General features: G+C 40.8%; 3 protein-coding genes across 4 annotated transcripts in view; 1 reads left to right on the top strand and 2 right to left on the bottom strand.

The window, feature by feature from the left end:
• Nucleotides 1-5: 5 nt before the first annotated feature.
• Nucleotides 6-4250, bottom strand: mif4gdb (MIF4G domain containing b). The gene is made up of 6 exons (XM_080906152.1): nt 4096-4250; nt 3409-3527; nt 3216-3325; nt 2963-3118; nt 2169-2261; nt 6-1558 (listed from the first exon to the last, which is right to left on the bottom strand). The coding sequence occupies exons 2-6, from the start codon at nt 3485-3487 to the stop codon at nt 1331-1333; spliced, it is 666 nt and encodes a 221-aa protein (XP_080762278.1). The 5' UTR covers nt 3488-3527; nt 4096-4250; the 3' UTR covers nt 6-1330.
• Nucleotides 4251-4378: 128 nt separating this feature from the next.
• On the top strand, nt 4379-10864 carry slc25a19 (solute carrier family 25 member 19). The gene is made up of 7 exons (XM_080906150.1): nt 4379-4547; nt 5822-5982; nt 6269-6424; nt 6524-6694; nt 8511-8691; nt 8772-8902; nt 8987-10864. Exons 2-7 carry the CDS (start codon nt 5851-5853, stop codon nt 9200-9202), a joined length of 987 nt encoding a protein of 328 aa, XP_080762276.1. The 5' UTR covers nt 4379-4547; nt 5822-5850; the 3' UTR covers nt 9203-10864.
• Nucleotides 10865-11100: 236 nt separating this feature from the next.
• The window catches only part of pitpnc1a (phosphatidylinositol transfer protein cytoplasmic 1a), a 54788-nt gene continuing 40912 nt past the window's right edge, over nt 11101-24976 (bottom strand). The window contains exons 3-9 of one of the 2 annotated variants that reach the window (XM_080905746.1): nt 23255-23343; nt 21870-21877; nt 17925-17996; nt 16069-16164; nt 14515-14670; nt 13856-13919; nt 11101-12315 (exon numbers count right to left, since the gene is read on the bottom strand). In XM_080905746.1, coding sequence (XP_080761872.1) covers nt 12005-12315; nt 13856-13919; nt 14515-14670; nt 16069-16164; nt 17925-17996; nt 21870-21877; nt 23255-23343 — 796 coding nt within the window. In that variant the 3' untranslated portion in view covers nt 11101-12004. The remainder of the gene's footprint in view (nt 12316-13855; nt 13920-14514; nt 14671-16068; nt 16165-17924; nt 17997-21869; nt 21878-23254; nt 23344-24976) is intronic. The other variant, XM_080905745.1, reaches the window with a different exon arrangement.

Raw genomic sequence — 24976 nt, 5'->3', positions numbered from 1 at the left:
AAAGATTTATTAGAACAAACTTTCATTTAATGCACAACCCAATCATAAAAAAGAAAAAATGGAACGTGTAGTAAAAAATAGATTCATGTTACAGTCAGGTCTGTGGAGTCATTTAGGGATTTGGTTAAGTCCTCCTTTGACTCATTGCAGTTTAACACACAAATGCATTTTTTTCTTGGTTTTGTTCATTTGACCCAAGAATCTGCAAGAAAAAAAACCTGCAACGGCTGAAATTTAAATCTCCCTACACTAACAAAGAAAATGATTTCAGGAGACAAAATACTTCAGTGCATCTATGAGCGGCTTTTAAGTAACTTCTTTGTTTTTATCATTGTCAGACTGCCTTAAAGTCAAATTTCAACATACATTCTACAGATCGTGGTTACGAAAACAACCACATTTGAAAGATGTAATATTTTAACAGCACGGCACCTGTGCCTGAGCAAACTCCTGAAAGCCATGGTGGACTATCAAACGTAGTGTTGCTGGTGTAAAGAGAAGTTAAATCGTTTTGAAAAAACACTTTTTATGAGCTTTGCAATCATAACTGACCTGCAAAAGGAGCTCCGATAAAGGAGAAGAAAACAGATCCCTCTGCCTCTTAAGGTAAAAATAAACATGTCAGTCTTTATGGAGTTGTTGGTACCATGTGATGGTATTCAAGTTATATCGGCACAGCTTGTTTAACAAATATTTTATATCAAGGAATCTGATGTTTCTGCAGAAAAGTGGTTTAACCAATCACTCGGTCTGCTGTTAGAAACAAAAAAATAAAATAAATCCCTGAATTGAGACTCTGCCAAACTGATCGCTAACAGGATTTTACAGGACAAAGTAAGCAGAAACTCTTCCCATCGCAATTTAAAACCTTTTCAAAATTTTAAGTTTACACTAAAATATCAAAATAATTAAATCAGGTTTTATCTGACTGGAATGTTATTTGGATTTGGTAAACTAAGGTTGCCATATTCTCTCAAAACAGGAATGCTAGAATGATTAAAAATGTAAAAAACAAAACAAAAAGTTGCCTCAGCTCCTCTGGCTGCATCAAACCTGAACACAAACGTCTTTGAAACAAAGTGAACCTGAATGTGGTCAAACCTCGTTAACTCAACTTCAGCTCCGCGTGACCCATTGCACATTCCACAGCACGCGTCAGGAACATTGTATTAGTCTTTTTAGAGAAATCACCATCTTCTCAAACTCCTCCTCAGATTGCTTGGAGGATATTGCTATCTATCCTCAAAAAGCTGGTTTTGTAATCAGTGGCGCTTGAGTAGTGTCCAAGGTGCTTGAAGGCTCTAGTGCTCAGCGCCCTGCTCCTTGAGTCCTAGTCAGCTATTTCACTGTAGTAGTACTTGTGAGCGGTGCTGCTGAGCATCCAACCTCCGGCCCTGAATTCCAGGATCTCCAGCAGCAGCAGGCGGGCCATGGACGAGAGGCCCTCCTGGAGCAGAAAGCCGTCCCGCAGCAGGAAGAACAGGTCATTCATCCGTTGGTTGTCCGCCTTCTCCAGCTGCTCTCCGATGCGATGCAGCTGCACCACCAGACAGTCCACCTGTGGAGAAAGGTGGAGACGCCTCAGTAAAAACGAACGTCACACTAAAAGGGAGATTATGGTTTCGCTGTGGTTAGGGTAAACTGTCGGCAGCCATGGACTGCCCAAATGTGGGCAGTATAAATGTTACGTGCTACAACACATCTGTGGACTACACTTACATGTGCTGTTATTGGTTCACCACCCAGCCACAGAGAAGAGTGAAGTTGAAGCAAAACTAAAAGAGGCCATGCTTCTCATACTGCATTTTTTTTTAAATCTTTGATGGGGTTTTTTGTGCTTCTCTGGCCCACTTTTCAACTAATCAACACAGTGTCATCCATGTCAAACAATGTGCAGGTAACTGTTCCACTATGCAGAAAAAAGTGGAGGTTCATTGGCCAAAATGCAATTATGAAAGCTTTAACAATCAATTTTTCAGTTTTTTATTAGCCTTTATAGATTTATATGCATTTGTAGTCAGACAAAAACCACCCAGTGGAACAGGAGGTATATCGACTGACTATACAAAACAACCCCACTCCCCCAGTCAGTCCTGGAAAACCACTATAGGACTTTTACACTTATATGCAAATGACTGATAAACACTTTCTCCAGATATCTTCCTCACCTCATCCTCATTCATTAGAGCGTCTGGTTTGGCCAACCTCATCAGGCAGTCATACACAGGATGAACCAGGGCCACCATCGGCATGTTGTTCACCTAAAAAACACAGTGTGGAGAGTCCTTATATATATTTATTAGTTTCAGATGTAGCCATTCTTGTATTTTGCTTGTTTACATTATTGTATTTTGCACAACTCTGTTGCTTGTGAAGCTCGCACACAAGAATTTCACTCACATGTGCTGTACCAATGTACCTGCACATGTGATGTGACAATAAAAGTGATTTGATTTGATTACAGCAGCTCAGTATTATCAACATAAAACAAAAGGAAACTGTGTTAAGTCCTTGACTCTGATTTCTCTTACACAAAAGCCAGGATTGAGTAGTCTTACAATAAGGATCACTCTGTTTAAAATGCCAGTGGCTCCAAGCATGGATGGAACCTGAGTGTGTTAGCACCACACCTTTCAGGCTCATCTTTACACTGCCAATGAATAAACACCTTACTAAATGAGACATGACCTAGATTTTAGAAGCAGCATAATTAGGATCTGTTCAAATTGTAGTGGCTGTTCCTGGACACTTAAATGTGCTGCAGTTAACATATTAGGACCCCCAAGATGCAGCTAGAGGAGGTGTTTGTCTGCAGTGTGGACATACAAGAAAAAAAAAAAGCAGCATGTCCTCTTAATAAGGACAATGAAAAGGTTCCATTTTTAATCAGAGTGATTTAACAAAGCTGCTTTGTGTTTCCCTTTCCTAAATTTTAATACTCAAAACTCTCTCTGCCGCTTACTTTGAGGTAGTCGAAGATGTTGCAGATGAACGTGACATAGCACACCCACTCCTGCAGAGAGCGTGCCCTCATCTCCTCGCGTTCTTTGAACTCCTGCTGGAGTCGGTTCAACAAGTGTCTCCTGAACACGTTTCCATTGCTCTGCTTGGCTTCAGCCTGCAGAAAGTGTCAAGCAAAGTGTCAGGCAGATAACAGTGAGAGGGTGGACAAAAAGTGGGAGCTTGAATGTAATATATAGGTGGGACTTACTGACCTGCACTATAGTGTAGCAAATACGCCCAGCCTCTTTGCTGAACACGGGGTCCTTCAAAGACTGATCCACAATGATGTTGGATACTTTCTCCAGGTTCACCAGAGATGGATCTGAAAAGAGAGAATATGTTTAAGTGCTTTTTTTTTTTTTACAGCACCCAAAAATGACACACATGAAGAAGTTAAGGGTTGACCTTTCAAGGCTGTTTTTAGTAACCTCTGCGTGTCCAGGTCAAATGACTGGATCCGGTAGTCTTCAGCAGAGTTTTCCATTACAGATGCAAGTAAACAAATTACACGGGAGGGCTGTCACCTGTGGAAATCAGACAGTTACTGCAAGCGTTTTCATGCAGAATATAAGCTTTTCAGAGACAGATCAAAAGGCCACAGTCGGAGACATCAGGGCACTTTTGGTGACCACAATACATGCAAAATCCTGTACAGTCATCAAATTGGCTGGCCCCCGGCCGCGGCTCATTCACTGAGGGATGGAGGGGATTATACAACCCAGGTCAACTAAAAAGTTCACCGAACACCCAACCAAGCATGAGCCAAGTTATCTTCAACTTGTGATGTGACACACCAATGTTACTTCCATATTCAACTAGGTAACGTTAGTTTAGTGTAAGAACACGTAAAACTTCGTCTAACGGTAGCTTTGTTTTCAACAACATTAACATCCATTACAGCTGTAGTGGAAACCAAACGTTAACGGCTAGCATTGACGCTAACGAATCAGAGTGGAGTTTAATACCCAACCTACACTTGCGTTATAACCGCCCGCTGAAAGATACAAACGGGTAAATATTTTCCCGAACTGAAAGAAAACGGTAGTTAAATAATTGACCAAAAAATGGAGGATAATTATGTGACAATTATACCTATTTAATGCCAATGTGTCACATCTACGCTCAGGTAGAGGTATGCTCTGGTAGGCAGCCTTTCCTCGACGCAACCCTAACCTTTCGAAGATGAAGTATCAACAGAAAGATGAGTCCCTCCTCTCTTTTCTTCGCCGCAGACCCTATGGTCTTCGCCTAACCCAAAGTTAACGTAAACGAAGGCCTTAGTCTTGTACTTTCGAGGCCTGTCTACGCCATAGATGTCCTAAATAAAAGAGGATGTGAGTTTTAAGTAGTTACTTGCTGAATTTGACACGGTGTAGTGAGGTAGGGACTTATCTTGACGTGATATTTCGTCTTGGAGAGACTCTTCCGACCCGGCAGTAATATTAGGAGCGTGCTAGCAAGAAGTAGAAATCTGTTCCTGTTCTACTAATTTTGAACTGTACCAGTTGAGGTTCACTGTTGGAGCTGATGTGGTATTCATGAAGGTACGGTGATATTTGTCTGCTTCTGTTACCATTATAGCCAAGTTAATGCCTGCTCTGTTCTTAGTTTACCTTAGCTTAGTTTAGCTAGTTCCAAGGTCTTATTATATGTCCTCCACATGTCTTGTTTTTTTTCTTTTTAATTTTTCTGGTCTTTATGGCATTTTATGGTTGTGTTATAATTTTATAAATGGTGAACATGGAAGAAAACCAGCCATTAACAGACACCTAACAAAACACGAATGACGTGGGTGAAGCTGTAAATGTAATGTCGTGGAAACAGCTGCTAGGAAAAAGTCTTGAGCCACCCGTCGTTTCGTTTTTTTAATACTTTACTTCGGAGGAGCCAGACATAGTTGACATTTTTTCAGTGGTGTGAGCAATAGTTCTCCAGGCTTATAAAATTTTGTTTTTTAGTTTGTTTGTTGAACCACTGAACACTGGCATATGAAGTCATTCAGGCATAAAATGGCACACTAATTAAGTTATCAACCACTGTTGTGTATCCTTAAAACATTTGAGGAAACTGGACTGGTGGGTGGCAAATGAAAGCCATGTCCTTAAGAAATAGTAAAGACCGACACAGGGCGCGAGAGATCCAACTGGCCCTGCAGGTGATCCATCAACTTTTCACTGAAGTCTCCTTGTAAATAGTCTCAGTGTAAGGGTCGATGTCAAGAAGCCATGCTTAAGGAAGGGAGACAAGGAGAAAAGCCATCTGTAAAACATGGTGGAGGCTTTCAGAATGACAGTGATCCCAAACATGCATGGGGAACTTCTCCGGAAGACTAATTAAAGAAATTACAAGAAAGCTTTTCTAAGAGACTTCAGGCTGTGATGTACAATAAAGGTGGTCATATAAAATATTGACTTTCAAGCTTGTTAGAACAGTATAAAAAATCTACAGAATATATACTGCATTCCCATGTATGTTAGCACATTTCAGTAAACGAAATGTGCTAAATGGGGAAACACCCATTTCTCATTTTCATGAAACGTATATAGGAGTTATATATTACTGTGTATTGTTCTAAAGTCCATCCCCCAAAACCAAACTGGAGGTTTTATAACATCTAGCATGTAACTGTTGTTATAAATATCAAAATACTCACTTTAATACAGTTTGGAAACACCTGTGCTTAAGATTATACATACAAAACAAGCTCATCTCACCAAACGTGATGCAGTTAAGATTATCTTTATCTATTTAAACTTGAATTAAAGTTTGTTTTTAACTGTGTTAAACTGAACAAAGGGTTCGTCATTTGTCTCATTAGAGTTTCTAGAAACCTGAGGCTGTAGAGACATGGTGGGCTATGACCCTGGTGTCCAGGGTGCACCTCTGTCCCCAAAGGAGGCGGCCTTCGCTGGTTCAGCTGCTGGGATGGTCACCAGAGCCCTCATCAGTCCTTTTGATGTCATTAAAATCAGATTTCAGGTAAGGATGTGTACTTGTTTTGGAACATGTGAGACTTGCGTCCAAATGGTGAGAGAAGAGAGCCCAGAAGTGAGAATTCGTGCTCACTTTGAAGATTACCGTGAAGTAGCAGCTGTGACCTTCCAATTGGTGACTGTACTAAAAGCATGTGCAAACATTTGCATTCAGTTTAAAAAAAAAACAAAAAAACAAAACCCAAAAAACAACAACTTTAATCAAGAGATTTTTGAAGCCTGATAAATGCAGGTCATGTGTTGTGTTCTTATCTGTATTTTCCCCCCTGTAGCTGCAGATAGAGCGTGTGTCTTCAAAAACACCACAGGGGAAGTACTATGGGATATTTCAGGCAACACGCTGCATTCATTTAGAGGAGGGACTGTCTGCTTTCTGGAAGGGCCACATCCCAGCACAGCTCCTCTCTATCTGCTACGGAGCTGTCCAGGTACAACCTGCAAACTGTGAACTGCAGGCTAAGTGGAACAATTGTATTACTCTAAACAATCTCAACAACACAGTTGCTTTTATTGTGTCCAATTTGCAGTTTGCGAGTTTTGAGTTTCTGACAGAGTTGGTCCATCAGAAAACGCTGTATGACAGCCAGACAGCAGGCGTTCATTTCGTCTGTGGCGGCTTGGCAGCCTGCTCTGCCACAGTGGTTTGCCAGCCTCTGGACACACTGCGGACACGCTTTGCAGCTCAGGGAGAACCCAAGGTGGGACTAATCATTTCTTATCCTGATCGCTGTCAATGTTTGACAGAATTTCATACATCAGCTCGTTATACAGGTTTTTATTTTACAGTCCTACTTTCAAAAAACTTGGTGCATTGTGAAAAATGTAAATAAAAACAGAATGCAATGACTTGCATATCTTATAAAGTCACATTTTTTCACTAAAGAGTACAGAAAATATAGTAAGTGTTTAAACTGAGAAATTTTTAAGAAAAATGTTAAATCATTTTAAATTTGATAACAGAAACGTATCTTATAACATATTGTTTACCACTTTGGAACAGGCTGTTCAGGCTGTAGTTGTCTGAGAACTGAAGAGACCAGCTGCCGGATTTTGTATGGATGGGAGCATATGTTGTCCCTTTTTTCTTTTTCTTTTTTTTTTTTCTTTTGCCATCAGAATTATTGTCTAAAGGCGAAGAAAGATGCCCAACGGATTTACTTTACCAAATGGATCATCCCGGCCTTGCCGTATTGGTCTATTTGATTCAACTTTGTTTTTATTCTTTATTTTATTGTCAGATGTTACACATGGGACAGACATGACTGGGGGAACGAAAGGGGAGAAAGAAAGAGAGGTAGGGAAAGAAAAACAGCAGGGAAGAGGAACGGTGATAAAGGGGAAAAAAAACAAAAACAAACAGGAAAAAAAAATACATATCAATCTTCTGGATCACCTGTTGAGAAAGGGGGGAAAAAGAGAGCAATATAATAAACAACAACATTGCAATGATCGATGTGAATATAACAGTAAATACTAAATATTGAATATTATTGTGCAGCACGTAGGATCGACAGCACACCGTGTGCTTTGAGGTAGGAGCCAAAAAGGGTGTAGTTTGTGTCTGTGAGCACCTGTGTGTACACCTGTGAGCATGAGTGCGCTTGTATTTAAAAGGTTCCTTCATGTAATGATCTGCTAGAGGGTGTGGGGGGGGGCCATAGCCCCGTCCTCCAGGGCAAGAAGCAGGTATGGAGGAGATCCAGGCTCCAGACATCCAGAGGCCCTCAGAGCACAAGAGCACATGTTGTTCTAAAACCTTTACATACAAATAGATGCAGTATTTAGTTTAGCATATGTCTTGCTGAAGTATGCAGGACCTTCTCTGAAAAAGACGTTGCCTAAGTGGAAACGCATATTGCTCTACAACCTGTGTATATTTTTTTCAGCATCAGTGGTGTCAATTCCAGAGACACTAACGCACCGTCATACCAGAGGTGCAGACTTGTGAACTGAGCTCTGATAACAATGCAGATGGTGCCTCTGCTCTTTAGTCTGCAGAATGCAGCATCAATATTTTCCAAAAGAAGTAAAAAGTTTTGATTAGTCTGTCCACAGAACAGGTTTTTCACTTTGCCAAAGTCCATTTTAAATGAGCTTTGGTTCAGAGAACGTGAAGGTGGCATTTACATATGACTTTATCTTTGCACGAGGGAGCTTTAACCTACATTTGTGGATCATGTAATGATTTCTGGAAGTGTTCCTGAGCCCATGCACTGATTTCCATGACAGAATCATGCCACCCGAGGACCCAAAATGATCACGGGCATCCAGTATTAATTTTTTCTCACTTGTCTGTTGAGGACAGAGATATGCAAATACGTTTAATTAGGCGAATGTAGAAATATTTGAGGATTTGGAAACAAGTTTTTGTTTCCCACACTACCAACAGCATTGAAGACCATTTCAAGTCTTACAACGATGAAATATTCATAAAGCATGTTAAATATTCTCGAATTCCTGCCTTAGGCAGAATCGCTCGCTGTATACTGCTGAAACCCAGTTTTCTATTTCCAGGTGTACAGGAACCTGCGACATGCTGTGTCTACAATGTGGCGATCAGAAGGAACTCTAACATTTTACCGCGGCCTGTCACCAACACTCATGGCTGTGTTTCCTTACGCTGGCCTGCAGTTCTTCTTCTACAATATCTTTAAAAAGTTGTTGGCTCCACAACCCGAAGCTGGGAACTCAGGAGGTGAGTGGAAACTCTTAATTGTGCAGCGTTTACACCTGCACAGGGTTCAGTTTAAAATCCTGTCACTTTTTATGTTCAAGGAAACTTAAAAAGCCTGGTCTGTGGGAGTGGAGCTGGAATGATCAGCAAAACAATCACGTACCCATTCGATCTGTTCAAGAAGAGACTGCAGGTGGGGGGCTTTGAAGCAGCCAGAGCTCACTTTGGACAGGTAAGCTCCTCAACAGCATGTTTCATCATATTTGATTAAGCGCTCTGGGTTTGATGCTGAAGCATTGCCTTCTGTCCTGTGCAGGTGCGGAGCTACAGAGGTCTGCTCGACTGCATGGTTCAAATAGCCAAAGAGGAGGGCTTCCGAGGATTCTTCAAAGGCCTGTACCCCAGTCTCGTAAAAGCTGCGCTGTCAACAGGCTTCACCTTTTTTTGGTATGAATTTTTTGTCAACGCCATGCATAACTTCAAGGAGAAACGGGGAACAAATGTCATCGCCAAAGACTTTAACAGAAGATGATGAAGGTGGAGGGGAGCAACACACACAATCACGCACATTGGAAACTAACTTATGCCTTGTTATTTTCTTGCACTGAAAAAAATGTGTCAACTGGGTCAATATCATCATTTGTTTCTGTTGTGTTTACATATCACGACAGAAAAATTACTACATTATGTTTTTTGTGATGTCATTTGAGTGTGTGTCGCAAAAGAGCTGGATTTTTTTTTTTTTTTAAAAACATGAATTTAATGTGGGATTTCAAGGTTTGTGGATACTTGCTTTAAAAAGATAAGTGTTAGCATTGAATATTCAAACTGAACTTTGCACACTTTGAGCATTTTGTGTCATTTTACACAAACTGTTCGACTTCATTAAGTTGCAAGAAAAGAATACAACAAAATTAAGCTTTTGTGTTGGTTTTGTGCACAGACAAAAAAAAGCACTTAATATTTATTGCATTATATACTATGGAGGACTGGGTATGTGAGGGACTGCTAACTGAGAGTTCAGTTAGTTTGTTGTGTTACATTACACTGTTAAAGCAGTTGTGTCGATGTGTCTGCTGAACACTATGACGTTATTATTTTTTCAATAAAGTTTGGATTAAGGAATTGTGTTTGCATGTGTGGTGTGTAGACCAGGATGAACATAGTGTTCACTAGAGGTGTGCATATGAATCGTATGCCTTTTGACACCTTTTATTAAAAAAACCGTTTACATATTGAAGTTTGGCACATGTGCATGGGTCATCACATGCCCCCTAAATGATGAAAAATGAATAAGTGAGGACAAAGAGCTCACAACAGGGTTTACATATTTAAAATAAATAAAATAACTGAATGTGAGCATGTTGGATGCATGCTCTGTTTGCATAAATGCCCACATACTGCTTACTCTCTTACAATTCCTCCATCTAAAGCATAAGTACACTGCACAGCAGTTGCATCTCTTTAATATCTGCAGGGAAAATACCAAAGAGTCCATTAGCTGTGACAACATCCTCATTTAGGTTTGACAGTGTTTCTTGCAGATATTGGCAGATGTCGTGGGAAAGGCCTCAGAGGCGATCGCCTGTACTAATGAGAAGTGTATGAATTGAAAAAGGTAGCAAAAGTTGAGCATGTAGACAGAACAGAAAGTGGCATGTAGGGGGGTGTGGCCTTGCTCCTGAAATTCAGATAAATTATCTGCAGTATGATGAGAGGGGGAACTCAGTTTCAGCTTCATCTATATACAATTTCACGTAATATATTGAGATATTTATATATTAGAGCTATTTTGCAATATATTGTCTCATTTAATACTGCTGATTTAACTTGTTAGTTACTGTTCTTACTGTCTTGGAGCATATCTGGCCACAAAATTTTCTCTGAGATCAATAAAGTATTCTGATTCTCATTCTAATTTATACAGCATATGTTGTAACTTTATTGCAGTTTATTGTTTGATAACAGCATTTTGGTTATTTTGTAAGTGATTTAAGTGTTAGCCACATGTTTAGTGAGTGCTGTTAATTATAGATTAAATTTTCTGCTAAAAGGGAGCATTTAACAGGTATTTTCATTAGAAAACTGTGTTTCCCAGAATCCTTTGTGGTAGACAAAAGTTACTCTGGGTTTAGCTACCAAAGAAAGTTTCGGGAAGCCATTATATGTTGCTCTGATGTCGAGCAGTTTATTTGTTGTACATCCCCTTTTGAAGCCCTATATAAAGACTATCGTTTCTGCAATTGATGTCTGATCCGTTTTTTGTTTTGACTAAGTGGATTCTCCACAATAACATGACTTGATTTCCAAAGTTGCATTTGAATGAGCCACAAGCCTGTCTTTCCATTCAGATAGATCACATTAACAAACTCTCCACACAGTAACGGATGCAGCAGTATTTACTTTCATTTACTGAATACAAAACCCATCAATAGTATGACAGTAAATGAACACAATAAAACCACAATGAAGTCAATACAGCAGCAAAACAACACCACATGACCAAGTCTGTAAAAACTCCTGTAAAACACGACATCACATATAAGGCTCAGATAAGGAAAACATTCAGTTCACAAATATTTAAGGGCAGCCTCGGTAGTCAAGAATCATGCTGTTTCATGAAAACATCATGGCTGCTGAGACACATTACAGAAATGTCAAAGCAGCTTCATCACTTGATATGATATTCTTTTTGAGTCACATTTATATTTTTCATACAGTATATACAAGAATACACAATCACCTTACATCAGACTGTGAAAACCATAATACTCGACTGTTACAGTGGCCAACAAGAGTCCCAACTACATAATTCAGTTACCAAATAAATGAACAAAGCCAGAGATGTTTAAAGATAAAGCAGAAAACAAATGTTAAGTTTATGTGCACTGAGTCTCTCGATATCTTTTCACCAACACACCCTGAGCTTGGATGAAAACAAGGTGACACTGTGGGATAAAACGATTTCAGGAATGTATGCTACACTCAGTCAGGCTAATTGGACTCCATACTGATTAATGAAAGGTGCAGACTGGCTGTTTTCTAAGGAGAAGTGAAGGATGAGGAGCCTGCAGGTGCTTTTGTTGGACTCTCACTGGGATTTACTACACCTTTACACTTGGCGGGCCTTGCTGTGGATGCCTAGCTGTACCTGTAAAGGCAGTCTGAGAGCTGTTGGCTTTGCTGGAACACCGGCGAGTCGGCTGAGGGGCTGGGATCACCAGGACAGTCACTTCTTCTTCAGATGGCTGAGGGAACATTGCAGGATGTGCTGGGTAGGCATCCTCCACTAATACGCAGGTCAGGGGTGTTTAACAGCGGCTTAGCCCCGCTCTCATTCTGGTTGCGGACTGGAGTTCCAGGAGAAAAAGCTTGGAAGCTTGAAGAGTGAATCCCTGCGGCCTGGATCAGGTAGGGTCAAAGTCTCTGGAGCTGACTTCTTTCGGGGTCGCTCTTTGGGCACTGACAGGAAATCAGGGGCTTCGGTGGAGAGGGGAGTGGACGGGGCGCTGTTGGGTCCGCTGCGGGTGCTAGATGGCAGGGGGTTCTCTGAGATGGAAATGGTAGGGGGGAAAGTGCCAATCTTCAGGTTGGTGGCTTCCTGCGTGGCACGCTCGTACTCTCTTACTTCATCCATGGTCATGTCTGTTGGGTTGGAGCAGTGACATAATATTAATAATAATACCTACTGAGCTATCCATGTCCCCATATATGAGAGACAAGGAATCTTTAGAATTGTTTTTATTAGATTTTAATGCAGTTTTTATGTGATATAAGCACAGAGATGTGCAATTCTAATAAACACATAATTTATTAACAATAAAACATAGAAAACACATCAAGTATTTAAACAGATGTGTTTCAGAACAGAGCTTAGTAGTAGTAGAAGTGGGGTGCTGAACTGGCCTGCCTGCGGTTCAGGCCTTTCACCTCTTAAAACCATTTGACCCATCATGAAATATGAAATGGAGCTATGAAGACCCAGGACTGTTAAAAAGCTAGAAAATCAAGCAGCTCATATCCTTAAGTTAACAGATGTTCATGGTTAAAAAAGAGAGGATGCTACACAGCAGTAAACAGGGCCGTGTCCCAACTGTTTTGAGACGTGTAGCTGCCATCAAATTCAAAATGAGCTAATGTTTTTCTTACTTTGGTACATTCGATATGGTTTCTGTGTTCTACAGTGAATAAAATATGACTTTAAGATTTACAACTTCTTTGTATTTTCAATGTCCACAGCATCTCGAGCTTTTTGGAAATGGGACTTTGCAGATTTATTTAATGTGGTGAGGCTGCAAATGTGGAAATATTGCACACAGGTTTCTCAAGGTCTTACAACGAACTGCTTCAAGGGAAATACGTGTCAGGAGAAAACTGTACTCTCAGTTTCCCGTTCTTAGCTGACAGTAGTCACACCTGCGGTCTTTTGCTGTTGTCCATCTGCTCTACAGTTTGACATGTTGCACAATCAGAGATGTTGTTCTTCATACCTTGATTATAATGAGAATTTGAGTTAATGTTCTCTTCCTATAAAAGCAGTCTGGGCATTCTCTTCTAACCTCTGACATCAACAAGATGAAAAATCAAAGTTTCTAAGACAGTTTCAAAAATACACAAACCAGCCACACTTCTGTAGGAGGAGGTAGGATGTGGCAAAACCAATTAGCAGAGGTGACACTACAGCTAACTGGAGTCACCCATCTAGTGTGGAACATTTTATATGTTATCATTCGTGGTTAATTGTCCTAACAGGCCATTCAGGGAGTCTTTTCTCTGTTTTTGGTGGTGGAGGTTCTAGCATTTACCCTATTTAGAATTATTAACAGGTATCTGTTCCTGTGCATGGTACCCATACACTGCATGCATACACCCTGCTAAAAAGAGCTTGCTAACATTTAGTTGATAACTTAGCACACTATGCTCATGTCCAAATATGACAAATATATCCAAATATTTCCAACTCCAAAAACACCAGATGGAGATGGTCACAAAGCTAAAAGTTGATGAAATTAATAAACAAATTGATAATGTCATGCTAGCTATGTCCATCCTTTGCATACAGTCTATGATCTCCATCTTAAAATGGAAAAATGTATGTGAAGTGGGTGCAATCGTGAGATGAGTCAATGCCTGCACATGAAACTAACCCAAGTTTTCTAAAGACTGTCATCTTCTGCGCACTTACCAATCCACTCATCCACCCAGGCAAAGGCCTGCCTGTGTCCTAAAAGCAGCACATCTCGGATCACCTGAGGAAGATTACAAAAAATAAAAAGAGAGAAAAGGGAAGCAAAGGAGGCAAGCTCACAGGAAAATGAATTCAGGCAGGGACAGAGGCAGGGAGGAAGTTCAAGGAGAGAAACTGCAAATCAGACGGCATTCGCTCTAAAGGATACAGAGAGTTTCACTTCATTTCTCACTTCAAACATTTTCTGTTCACCCCTAGAGGATTATGATTTATGTGGGACACTCCTGGTGTTAGCCTGTGAGTAATGAACCTGCCTCCAATGTGTGTGTGTGTGTGTGGGTGCCTTGGGCAAGGATAGTGCAGGGACAGCTGACCCGAGGGACAGATGCTGTAGCAAAATGGATTTGGGAAATGAGAGATACAAAGTTTAAATTCTGCAGCCAAGAAAAAGGGAGGTGGTGCTGCAAGGCAAGCTGTGGGATGCGAACAGGGCAGATATTGTTGAAGGTGATAATAGAACTGCTGATCTAGCTCACGGCCGTGTATCACATGTTTTCAGAGCAAAAGATAGGACGCCTCTGGCTCAGACGATGATATAAGCAGGCTGAAACTCATCTACAACGTGTCTCTTGCCCCCAAAAATGGTTTGTCCTGACCTTGTGTACAAACTGCTCCACACGGGTTTGCAGGCCCCAGACTTCAAATTTGACAGTGACCAGTTTGTAGGAGCACATGATGGGGTCCTGGGTGTCGAGCCATCCTTCCTGCAGAAGCCCTCGGTTCGTCTTCTTTGACTTAAAATACCGAAGGTCCTGCAAGGCCACAAGAAACCAGGTTCAGAAAAACAACTCATTTTTCCCCAGGAGTTAAATAAACACAAACAATCTTATGTCGATAATCCTCATAAAATTTACATAAGACCATAAGGAAAATTTGTTGAACTGTTTTCAAACCAATACTTCAAATTAAAACTATACTTCCTGCCATCTAATCTCTCTCACACACATCAATTTCCTCCTCTCTGCCCACAGGACAGGATCATCTGCTTTTATTTACGAGGCTAATGCAGGGTATAGCTAAGAAGCACAGTGGGAGTCTCAGAAACTTTACACGCATTAATCACTGCTCCCAGTGGACTAATTATGCTGTGATGCTCATTTGTCTTAGAGTCATGCATCTGAGTGTGACAGAGTGTCTCTATCCCTGCTGGGAAAGTACTTGTAGAGGAGGTGGAAGACGTCTGTTATATTCTTCTCCGCATAAAATGTTTCATCAAGTGTATTGAGAGACGGAAAGATGAGAAATGCTAATGACAGATTAATCGCTTTTAAGCACATTTTTTAATAAGCAAATATCTCTCCAAAAGATGTTTTACTTCACTTACTTTTCCTCCTGGTTTTGCTGAACAAGTTTCATTAACTGTAGATTGTATTTCAAGAAGGTCTAAAAAGTGAAGCCAAAGTCAAAGTGCTTTAAATATGATTTCTTTCTGGTGACCAGCAGGGAGCAAATCCTCTGGCTGCAAATAGTTTGGTTCTATATACTGCATCATATATGCTGCATCCAGTCAAATCACCAGCAAGTGTGAGGATCTCTATAAAAACAGAAGGTTTTGGTAGTTTGCAGGTCTGGAGCATTGCCACAGTCTTGCCAGGAGTGGACGATGCAGCAAACTCACCCACGGCCAGACTGTGCCATGATCATACAAACGGCAAAAAACTCAAAAGCATTTGTCACTTTATGGTCTCAAATGTTATTTTAATACCTTCTTTCATACATCATGAGGTTTATTTTGTAAATTATGTTCATAAAATAGATTATAACACATGGACAGCATGTCTGTGCTATTCTTAGCTCTCAGTGGTTAAAAGCAGAGGATGACAGAGATCGGTGGGAGGTGCGTGTGTGAAAGTGAGGGTGTCAATAACAAAACTGCAGCGCTGTCATGACCCCTCTTGGTTATTAATAGCTCAGCTTTTTATGACCATCACGTCCTGATAGATGAGCGAACGCACGCGCATACAAATGTCAAATCTCTGGAGAAAAGATAACACCCTATTCTGTTCCCTTCTCCTCACATCTCAGTTGTTGACTTCTCTCCTCCTCCCTCCTATTCACCCTTCTTTCCACTTCCTTCCACAGTATCTGTGCCGTGGCTGCAAGTATTCATTCACTCCTCATCCTGAGGTCAGTGACGTCGCTCTCCTCACCTCCGACTCCTTGTAGTGGCGCTCGGGGATCTCATCGTAAGCGATGTCCAACAAACACACATCCATCTCCTCTTCTCTGGGCTCACTGCCAAAGATCTGAGGAACAGGGAACAGTTCAGTATGTGAGGACAGCTCAATCAGTGGCGTTGACAAATGCTGTGGGATGAAGTGCCGTCACTTGGTGGATTTATAAAGGCAGCTTCACGCATCACGTAAATGCTGGGAGTCATTTTAGTCACACATCATATTGCTGTACAGGAAAGCAGTGGTTGAAAGGGTTTACGTTTGACAAAAAGATAATTTCCTGAGCACGTCCCGTCCTTCTAGCTTTACCCTCAAACAATAGGCCAAACAAACTGTGAGTAGGAATGTGAGTCACACCAAGTGGTCAATGATTTCCTCCTGTGTGACTCACGGGACGCAGCAAAGCAATGTTGACTAGTTATCCGCTCCTTTCAGAGCAGTGAAAGCGCTCTTGAGTCATGGACATTAATTTAACTTCCTGCATTCTTTGAATCTTTTCCATGGGTATAGGGCCAGGAGCAAAGGGCAGGGAGTCAACTGCCAAGGTTATTACAAGAAATGAGGGAGGCTGGAATAAAGAGAGAATAGCGGTGACTGCACAAATGGTGGGACCAGTGGGGTGTTAACATGAGAGCGGAAAGACCCTTCTATTGAGTTTGCCTGCACCCACATTTGTTACAATCAGTTTCAAATGTGAGATTTTGACCATCTGTGAAACCATCGTGATGTTCCTGCAACTCTCATAATCCACCACTAGGTGGGGCCGCAGCCTTTTCCTTCTACTACATTGTGCATTCGAGTAATATTGTGCAACAGTCAGACTTGCCTCCACTGCCAATACCAAGTGTTGCTCTGAAGGTGAGGTGGAGATCAATTGAAGTGCTTTTACCTGGTTTGAAATACTCAACACAACCAGCAGGACCTTGTCAGGTTGATTTAATAAAAGACAATTACAGTCAATCTATTTTATAGCTATAGTTCTGTGCAAAAGGTTTTAACCAGCTCTTATTTCTTCATATTTTACTTTAAAGGAGCCAGACTTTCTTGTAATTTTTAAAAGTGGTCTTAAACATTAGTTCTGCAGATTGTCTGAAGGTTTTTTAATGTTGGTCTTAAGACAACAGGCTGCTTTTTCACTTGCTTTCAGTCTAGTCCGTCTACGTGACCATTTTCAGTGGACCATTTGAACCATTGTTGTTTCTACACATAACAAACAACTTAGCAAAGAACCAATTTTAAATTTTGTCTTTAGGGACTTTCTTACTAGTCTGTCTTGAAAAACACATTTTTCTGTGAATTAATTGTATGAAAAATGCCAAAGACACTGAGGTTTGACAGGCATAAAATTGTATCTTTGCACCAACAAAGTGATTCCCAAAGAGCTGTTAACCAAAAACTTTGCTCGTTATAGAGATTCAGACTGTCCACCTATTGTTCAGATGTGTCTGGCAAAGTATCTATGAGAAATTATCATAATGACAGATTGAAAAAGATTGTGATTGTCCAAGATACAAATGAACGAAGACAAAAACATTCATGTTAACAGTCGCAATCACTGCCTGAAGAAATCAGAACAGCAGAATGACTGATAATTCTCCTGATTTCCTTGGCACACAATGATGCAATAACCCTCTGACAAAGAGAATTCATTATTTTTGATTTTGGGGAAAAGACAAGAAGCAACAAGATGAGGCAACAAAGCAGACAGCAAAGAGCACAAAAGGGCAAAGGTACATGAAAAGAGAGAACCTAAATTCTATCCTCTTTCTTTTAGATGCAGCTTTGTTCCTACGATTCACTTCCAACGGCACGGCACTCGGAGCTTTACTCACATTATCATTGTTCCCTTTGTTATCCTCATATTTGGTCTCAATATGGATGGAAAACTTGGGCAGGAAGGAGCACTGAAGGGAGGGAAAAGTGAGAAATAAACAACGTGTGAGTTTCTCTGTTAATAACTGCATTGCTTAATGTTGTTTGTTCCAGCCCCTTTTTCAGAGATTTTTAACATTTTAAGCTTCATCGGTCTGCTAAAGTGACAACATCCTGTTGTTTAGGTCAATATGTGTGCATGTAGTCTTACAGTAGCTTACTCTTTAGCTTCGCTGCATTTTAGCTGCTGTGCTGAAAGCACAAGAAGCCGACACGCTCAGATGCCAGATCAGATTAATGGAGAGGACCGTGTGTCTGACAGGGGCTTATATCTTGGGTTTTATTACACAAAACCAAAGCAGTAATGGTTATTCTCTCACTCCGGAGATTTAAAACCACATCACACTTTAGTGTTTTCGTCCATTTTTACTGTCTTTAACCAAATTAAAGCTCAACACAATCATTATACAGTGTAGAAGGATGAATACTGGATACATGAAATGCAAAAGCCAGTGTTTGTGTTTATGCATGCCATCAATAAGTGATGCTACACATGGTATATTCACAGTGATGTGGAGCGAGAGGCCTTATTGTAATTACTCAGCACAATTCAGTGGCCTTGTGAGTCTTAAAGAGAAACAAGAAAACTGTCTCTGTGTTTCTGATACTGATTATGGTGACAGAGGATAAATGTCTACACACGTAAAGCAGCTCTAACATGGATTAGTAGGTTAACAAGACTAATTTGAACCTACATCAGTAACAACTGACCTGCTGTTTCAAGTCAAACTGGTCAATATTAAAAAGGTGTTTGTCATTTACAGATGAACAATGAAGATATTTCTTTAAAACCTAATTTGGTGCCAGAAATAAAGGTCCTGTAATAAGATGCCACCACTGCAACAAGTCAGCTGGTGAAATGTCTTCCATCTTAGATCGCAATCAGCTGTAAGTGATACAAAAACCATGGCAACTCAGCCACGAATGACTGCAGAGCTCCGAACCTCCTGTCGCTTTAACATCAGCACCAAAACTGTGCACTGCTGGCTTCGTGGTATGGGTTTCCACATGGGAGAGGAGCTCCTGTAGGAGTAATGTGTTGTACTCTGCAGTCAGAGTAAGAGGTAACGATGTGACATGCATCCAAAAATCACAGTAGCTGCTGCCACAACGCTCATATTCTTAAGGCTGTTAACTCAAGAAAAGTTTCACAGTTTCACATGAGCTGGCGTGACCTCCCTGAAACATCCAGATGCTGCAGAGGCAGTTGCATAATCTCAGCGAGGCTAAAGAAACGGCCTGCTGCTGATTTTATATGTGGTTCACTGATGCATTCCTGCTGCTTCGCACACAGAGAAGCCGTGTGTGTGCGTGCATATGTGCATGTGTGTGTCTGGGCGGGCATGTCTTAGGGCATGTCTTCTTAATGTCCCGGTGCAAATCATTAGTGCTTTTTGTTGGCAACAGTCAATTAAACATTCAAACAGCTGAGAGCTGTGGGGTTTCTGTTAATGTCTTTAATGAAAAGTTCCCCTGATTAGCTCATATTGACAAACAGGCTGGAGCAGCAGGGGTGCGGCTGTTGTTGAAGCAGGGATCTGGACGCGAATCTGAAACTCTAACAAGTTTGATACTCTCATGTGCTTGGAAGTAAATAAAACAAATCAATTCAGATATGCGTGTCTGGGCTCAATCTTAGGGACAGACTGAGGAGCTAATTTATCCAAAAGCAACTTGGATGATTTTTTTTTCAGGATTTGTCCTGAGCTTCTCCCTGTGGAGATATTCCACGTCTACCTAACTGGAAGCTAACTTCAGAAGAGATCTCTGCACGCTGGAGGGATTACACTCCTTCCACAGGGATGCCTCGACATCTGTGTTACCCTTCCCTGCTTTGTGCCATCAGCTGCCAGCAGCGAATGATGACTATTGCTGTCTCGCAGGTTCACTTTTAAAGCGACAGTTGAGACGATATTCATAATCTTAATTTCCATTTTTATCCCATTACTTGGGTGTAAATTAACCGTGATGTTTTTGTGTTATTCTCATTTTCCGAAATTATCCGCAGCAAAAAAATCCCCAACGTCAAAAAGAGAAAGAGAGGTGAAAAAAACAGATGGTAATAATAAAAGAGAATAAACTTTGTTTGGATTTAATCGAGGTATCAGATCACACTGGGGATCGGACGTGAAATTACATTTGTTTCAGATATGCATGGTGGTTTTGTTAAAGACTTCACTTGCTGTGAGCACAATCTGATGAAAAAAAGGACAGAATGATAAGATGGGCACATTTCCCTTTCTCTTTTATTCTTGCATATATTCTTATATTCGTATATACCTGCAATCACAACATGTTATTCATGGCAGTCATGATAACTAAAAACTAGATTTGTGTGACTGAAGAGGTTAAACTACTTAAACAAACATAATGCTTCAAATTGCACTGAGCTGTATGGTGTAGTGCCACTTGTTCTGGGTCCTGGGTCTTTAAATCTGAGGTTTTTTGGTTCTTAAGTTTAATGTTTGTTGTCATATTTGATTTTCATGTTCCTTTTTAGCTTCAGCTTTGGCTCTTTGTTCCTATTTTGATTTCATAGCAGACTTACTCTTCATGTTGAGTTTAAGTGCATTATGGTGTTGTTGTTGTGCAAAGTTAGTCACTACACGTTTTTATTTTGGTAATCTTTTCTCTTTCTGTCTTGTTTCTAATTTTACTTCCTCCTGTCTCATTATCCTTGATTAGTTTCACCTGTCTGTGCCCTATCCCCCTGATTAACATTAGTGTATAATCAACTTTTACAAATAATGCTGTCTCCCCCTCAGTCTGTGTCTCAGTGTCTGTCCTGTTCCAAGCTTAAGCTGGATTCATTTCACTTTGTTTTCTTTGTACGCTATAAAGTAGTCCAAAAGTATTTACTCACCCATCCAAATTATTAAATTCAATCCCTTTCATCAGCACAGTTGCATAAAATTAAACACCTAGGCATGCAGACTGCCTCTACAAACATTTGTGAAAGAATGGGTCGCTCTCTGTGAGTTCCAGCATGGTACAGTGATAGGATGCCACCTGTACAATAAGCCCGGTCATGCAATTTTCTCACTACTAAATATTCCACAGTCAACTGTTAGTGGTATTATAAGACAGTGAAAGTGATTAGGTAGCAACAGCAAATTAGCCTCAAAGTAGTAGCCCATGTGAAATCACAGAACAGGGTCAGCGGCTGCTGAGGCACGCAGTACACAGAGGTCGCCAACTTTCTGCAGAGTCAATCACGACAGACCTACAAACTTCATGTAGCTTTTTGATTAGCTAAAGAACAGCGCACAGAGAGCTTTATGGAATGGTTTTCCATGGATGAGCAGCAGCATCCAAGCTTTACATCACCAAGTGCACTGCAAAGCGACGGATGCTGTGGCGTAAAGCCCATCGCCACTGGACTCTAGAGCAGTGGAGACGTGTTCTCTGTTTCTCTTGTTCCAGGAAGTAAAGCTGAGACAGTTCCAGCTCAGCACCCACATTTCTGATATTTTCTAATATTAAAGTGAATATTTGCGCCCATGTATTTTGAGAACTCACAGGCAGGACTTGGGTTAATATGGACATTGCTTCATTCTGTAAATGCCCTGATGATTGTTACAACCAGTAAATATCAAATATCACAATAAAGTAAAGTATTACAACTGTCTTCTAGCAGTACATGCTGCTCAGCATGCACTGATGTCCTTGATACTGATAGTGTTGGGTGTTGTCAGAGATGTGCTCAACAAACATAACCCGCTCCTCTTCTAACACTCACCCTTAAACTCTACAACACGAGATCTTCCAGGCAGCTGGTCGATCAAAGTGGTTTTGTGTGTGTATGAGTGTGTGTGTCTGCGTGCAGGTACACCAAAACTACTCACCGTGTACTCTGACCATATCATCAGCAGAGGCCATCAGTATAATGGATGGGAATGGGAGTTTGAGGGGGGTGGGGAGGTGGGTGGGGGGACAAAGGCATGAAAGAGAATGAGAGAGATAAAACGAGAGGAGAGAAGAAAAAATACTTCAGCTCACAATGAAAAAAAAAGAACCATTAAGCCTCAGCTCAGTAGCACTTCATTTCCAGTAAAAGCACATGAGAGGAGCCCATTTCACTATGATATTGCCCCATTTTTAAAAATCTGTGTGACACTGATTGTTTTTGACATGCACGGTCCTGCTGAGCGCATATTAGTCTGTCATATAAACACACTGTACATACAAAAATCCCAAATGCAATATGATGTTTACTGGTTGCCATCTATCGGTATTTTTGTGACATTTAGAGCTGTTCTAGCTCTGCTATAAGCTTTTTGAAAACCTTAATGCTATCGCTTTAATTTACACATTTGATAGAAAGCACATTGCAGCTAATATTTTTAAATAAATCAAAGAAAAACAATCTGACAGATAAATAGCGACACCTTGTTGGTGCCAAATTTATTGTGGAAATGTAAAAACGGAACGATGTTGTAGAAATTACCAGATGGTGAAAAACAACACTTGACAATGAAATAATTATTTTCCTAATGAAACAAACAGATTAACCCATCATTTCATTCTATATGTAGGTATTATATGTTTACATACTAAGAAACATGACAACCAAGTTTAAAATGAATCTTGTTTCGATGTGATCAAAGCGGTAAAGAAAAACGACACAGTTGTACACTCGTGTCTTTGACGCAGCTACGGCGGCACAAGGCAGCACAAGGCAGCAGGTTACAAAAATCAAGATGTGCTTGACCTGCAAAAATGGCAACTAGCCAATCTGTTGTCAACTTTCTCATTTGCAAAGCTCTGCATAGCAGGTGTAAAATGGCCCTGACACTTTACTCAGCTCAGCTGGACGTTGTGTTGGTGCCATTTCGAACAGGCCAACAGGAACGTTGCAGAGTGCCCTCTGGTGTGAAAACTATCTAATGTCATCACTCACAACATGGTTGAACGGTATTTCTCCCACGTCTTGTTTACTTTTCAATTTTTCATTTATCAGCCCTACAAATAACAATACTGATATTGGTTTTAGCAAATATCAGCCAACATATCAGCCTAGCTCTAATGTTGTGGTGGAATTAAAGTGTGATTTTTATCATCCACACAACAGTGATGCTAATTATTGAGAACAAAAACAGGCAGATTACCACCTTTACGGCAGTGTTCATTCTAAATCTATTTGCTCTGGACAGAGTTGTGATCCTATATCATTGCACCAATTCTTCTAAATTCTTTTAGAGCACACTAAGGCGTATAATTAAAGCATTACCTGTGATAGTGTATGGGTAATAGTTCCAAGCCTTCTCTGTGACATAGAAGATCTTGGGGACCACTGCTCTGGCCCAACTGGGGAGCTTGCTGTCAAAGATAGACGAGTGGATAGGTTAGTAAAGTGAAGAAGAAGAAGAAGAAGAAGAAGAAAGAGAACAGCTTAAATAAATAGTTTGTGTGCAGCCTTGGTAGTTTCCTCTTAAAGTTTCTCCACTCTTCTTCTTTAGGCTATTATCTGGAACAGGCAACAAGAAGCATCCAGCTGTGTGGAGTCATAATGGAGGCTATACAGGGCAGCCATGATAGTCCCTTGGGGAAGTTGATTACACCCTGTACCCTGCAGGGGAGTTTCACCAGCGTTCATTGTGATAGATATAGAAAAGGGCATGGAAGGCAAATAGAGGAAATACAGGGGGAGGGCTATTACTCAGCACAAATGGATTCTAAATGCTGACAGCTAAGTAGTTGAGCACCTCATTGGATGTCTAATCAAAAAAAAAAAAGAAGAAGAAGAAAAAAAAGATTGCTGCGGAAAGGGAACATCAGGGCTTTGGTGAGCTGGAAGGAAATTGCCATGTCAGAAATCTGAGAAATACACAAATTTACCAGTGAATACCAGCGAATGGAGAAGATTGACTTTTGAGACTTTGACATTTGGAACAGTAAGTCCTAATTGCCAATAGACGCCGAGAGAAAAGAAGGGTTGCAGACAGTCATTACTGAGTGCCATCAGACAAAAATTCACTACAGCCCAAATCACATTTAGTCCAGATTTCTGCTCCCTGAAAAGCAGACAATCAAAGCGCAGCAAATAGCAGCATAATTGGACTCAAAGTCATCATTAAGTTGTACCTTTCAGAAAAATTCTCTCTTAACCACTGATTATTTAACTCTCACATCTCCAACTTCTTCTCTTTTTCTTTTTCTATGTCTGCTAGATGTAAGTGAATATGGAAATTGAGCTGGTTTGTCACTAAAGCCATTTTACACAAGAACTTTGGATCATTTCAGAAGAATAAGATCAGGATATTTTAAAAGTTGTCGTTTTTCACACTGGGCATGCAGCAGGAAACGCTCTGCTACTGGAGATACTCTGTTTTAGGAGAGGGAGCTGCCTAGATAGAGACAGCAGGAGGCAGGACACATGACGCCCACTCACCTGCAGGCAGGCAGAGCACTAAATTATTAGTGTTTGCAGAATGCAACATTATGCATACATTTTACAAAAGGTGCAGGCAGGTTAAAGCAACTGACTAATGTCCCGTGTGACTGTGCTGGACATTTGAGTTCTCACGTGCACCTCTATTAGATAAGTCCAATCAATGCTCAGGGCTGCAGTGTGTATCTGCAAATGGCTTAAGACTCTGTATAAACTATGGGAACATGAGGCAGACAGTTTCCTTCAGTCCCCTTCTAATAACCTGTCAAACAGCCAAGGGAATGTCCAGACACAGCAGACTAGCCACATGTCCTCACACTGCCTTATTTGCAAGCCACGCATACACATACACACAGACATACAGACACACACGCACAGAATGCAGCTATAACATACTAACAGGTGGTTTGTGGGTGGAGGGATGCAGGCTCCGCTCGGTGTCCGACAGCGACTGCTCAAATTATCCATCATTTACACTGACCTCATCTCTCTGTGCACACACACACACACACACTATCACACTCGGCTAAACGCACACCACACTCTGCCCTCCTCTTCACT

This window comes from Rhamphochromis sp. 'chilingali' (genome assembly GCF_963969265.1).
Source record: "Rhamphochromis sp. 'chilingali' genome assembly, chromosome: 15".
In the NCBI taxonomy this organism is placed as follows: domain Eukaryota; kingdom Metazoa; phylum Chordata; class Actinopteri; order Cichliformes; family Cichlidae; genus Rhamphochromis; species Rhamphochromis sp. 'chilingali'.
This window is presented reverse-complemented; position numbering and strand designations above follow the sequence as displayed.

What these genes read in the sequence shown, in the direction of transcription:
- mif4gdb (XM_080906152.1), bottom strand. Translation starts at nt 3,487, where the DNA reads ATGGAAAACTCTGCTGAAGACTACCGGATCCAGTCATTTGACCTGGAC. An exon ending in ACATCTTCGACTACCTCAAA is followed by an intron (nt 2,262 to 2,962) that starts GTAAGCGGCAGA and finishes TGTGTTTTTTAG; the next exon opens with GTGAACAACATGCCGATGGT. An exon ending in CTCTAATGAATGAGGATGAG is followed by an intron (nt 1,559 to 2,168) that starts GTGAGGAAGATA and finishes CTTTCTCCACAG; the next exon opens with GTGGACTGTCTGGTGGTGCA.
- slc25a19 (XM_080906150.1), top strand. Translation starts at nt 5,851, where the DNA reads ATGGTGGGCTATGACCCTGGTGTCCAGGGTGCACCTCTGTCCCCAAAG. An exon ending in TCTGCTACGGAGCTGTCCAG is followed by an intron (nt 6,425 to 6,523) that starts GTACAACCTGCA and finishes TCCAATTTGCAG; the next exon opens with TTTGCGAGTTTTGAGTTTCT. An exon ending in CCAGAGCTCACTTTGGACAG is followed by an intron (nt 8,903 to 8,986) that starts GTAAGCTCCTCA and finishes TGTCCTGTGCAG; the next exon opens with GTGCGGAGCTACAGAGGTCT.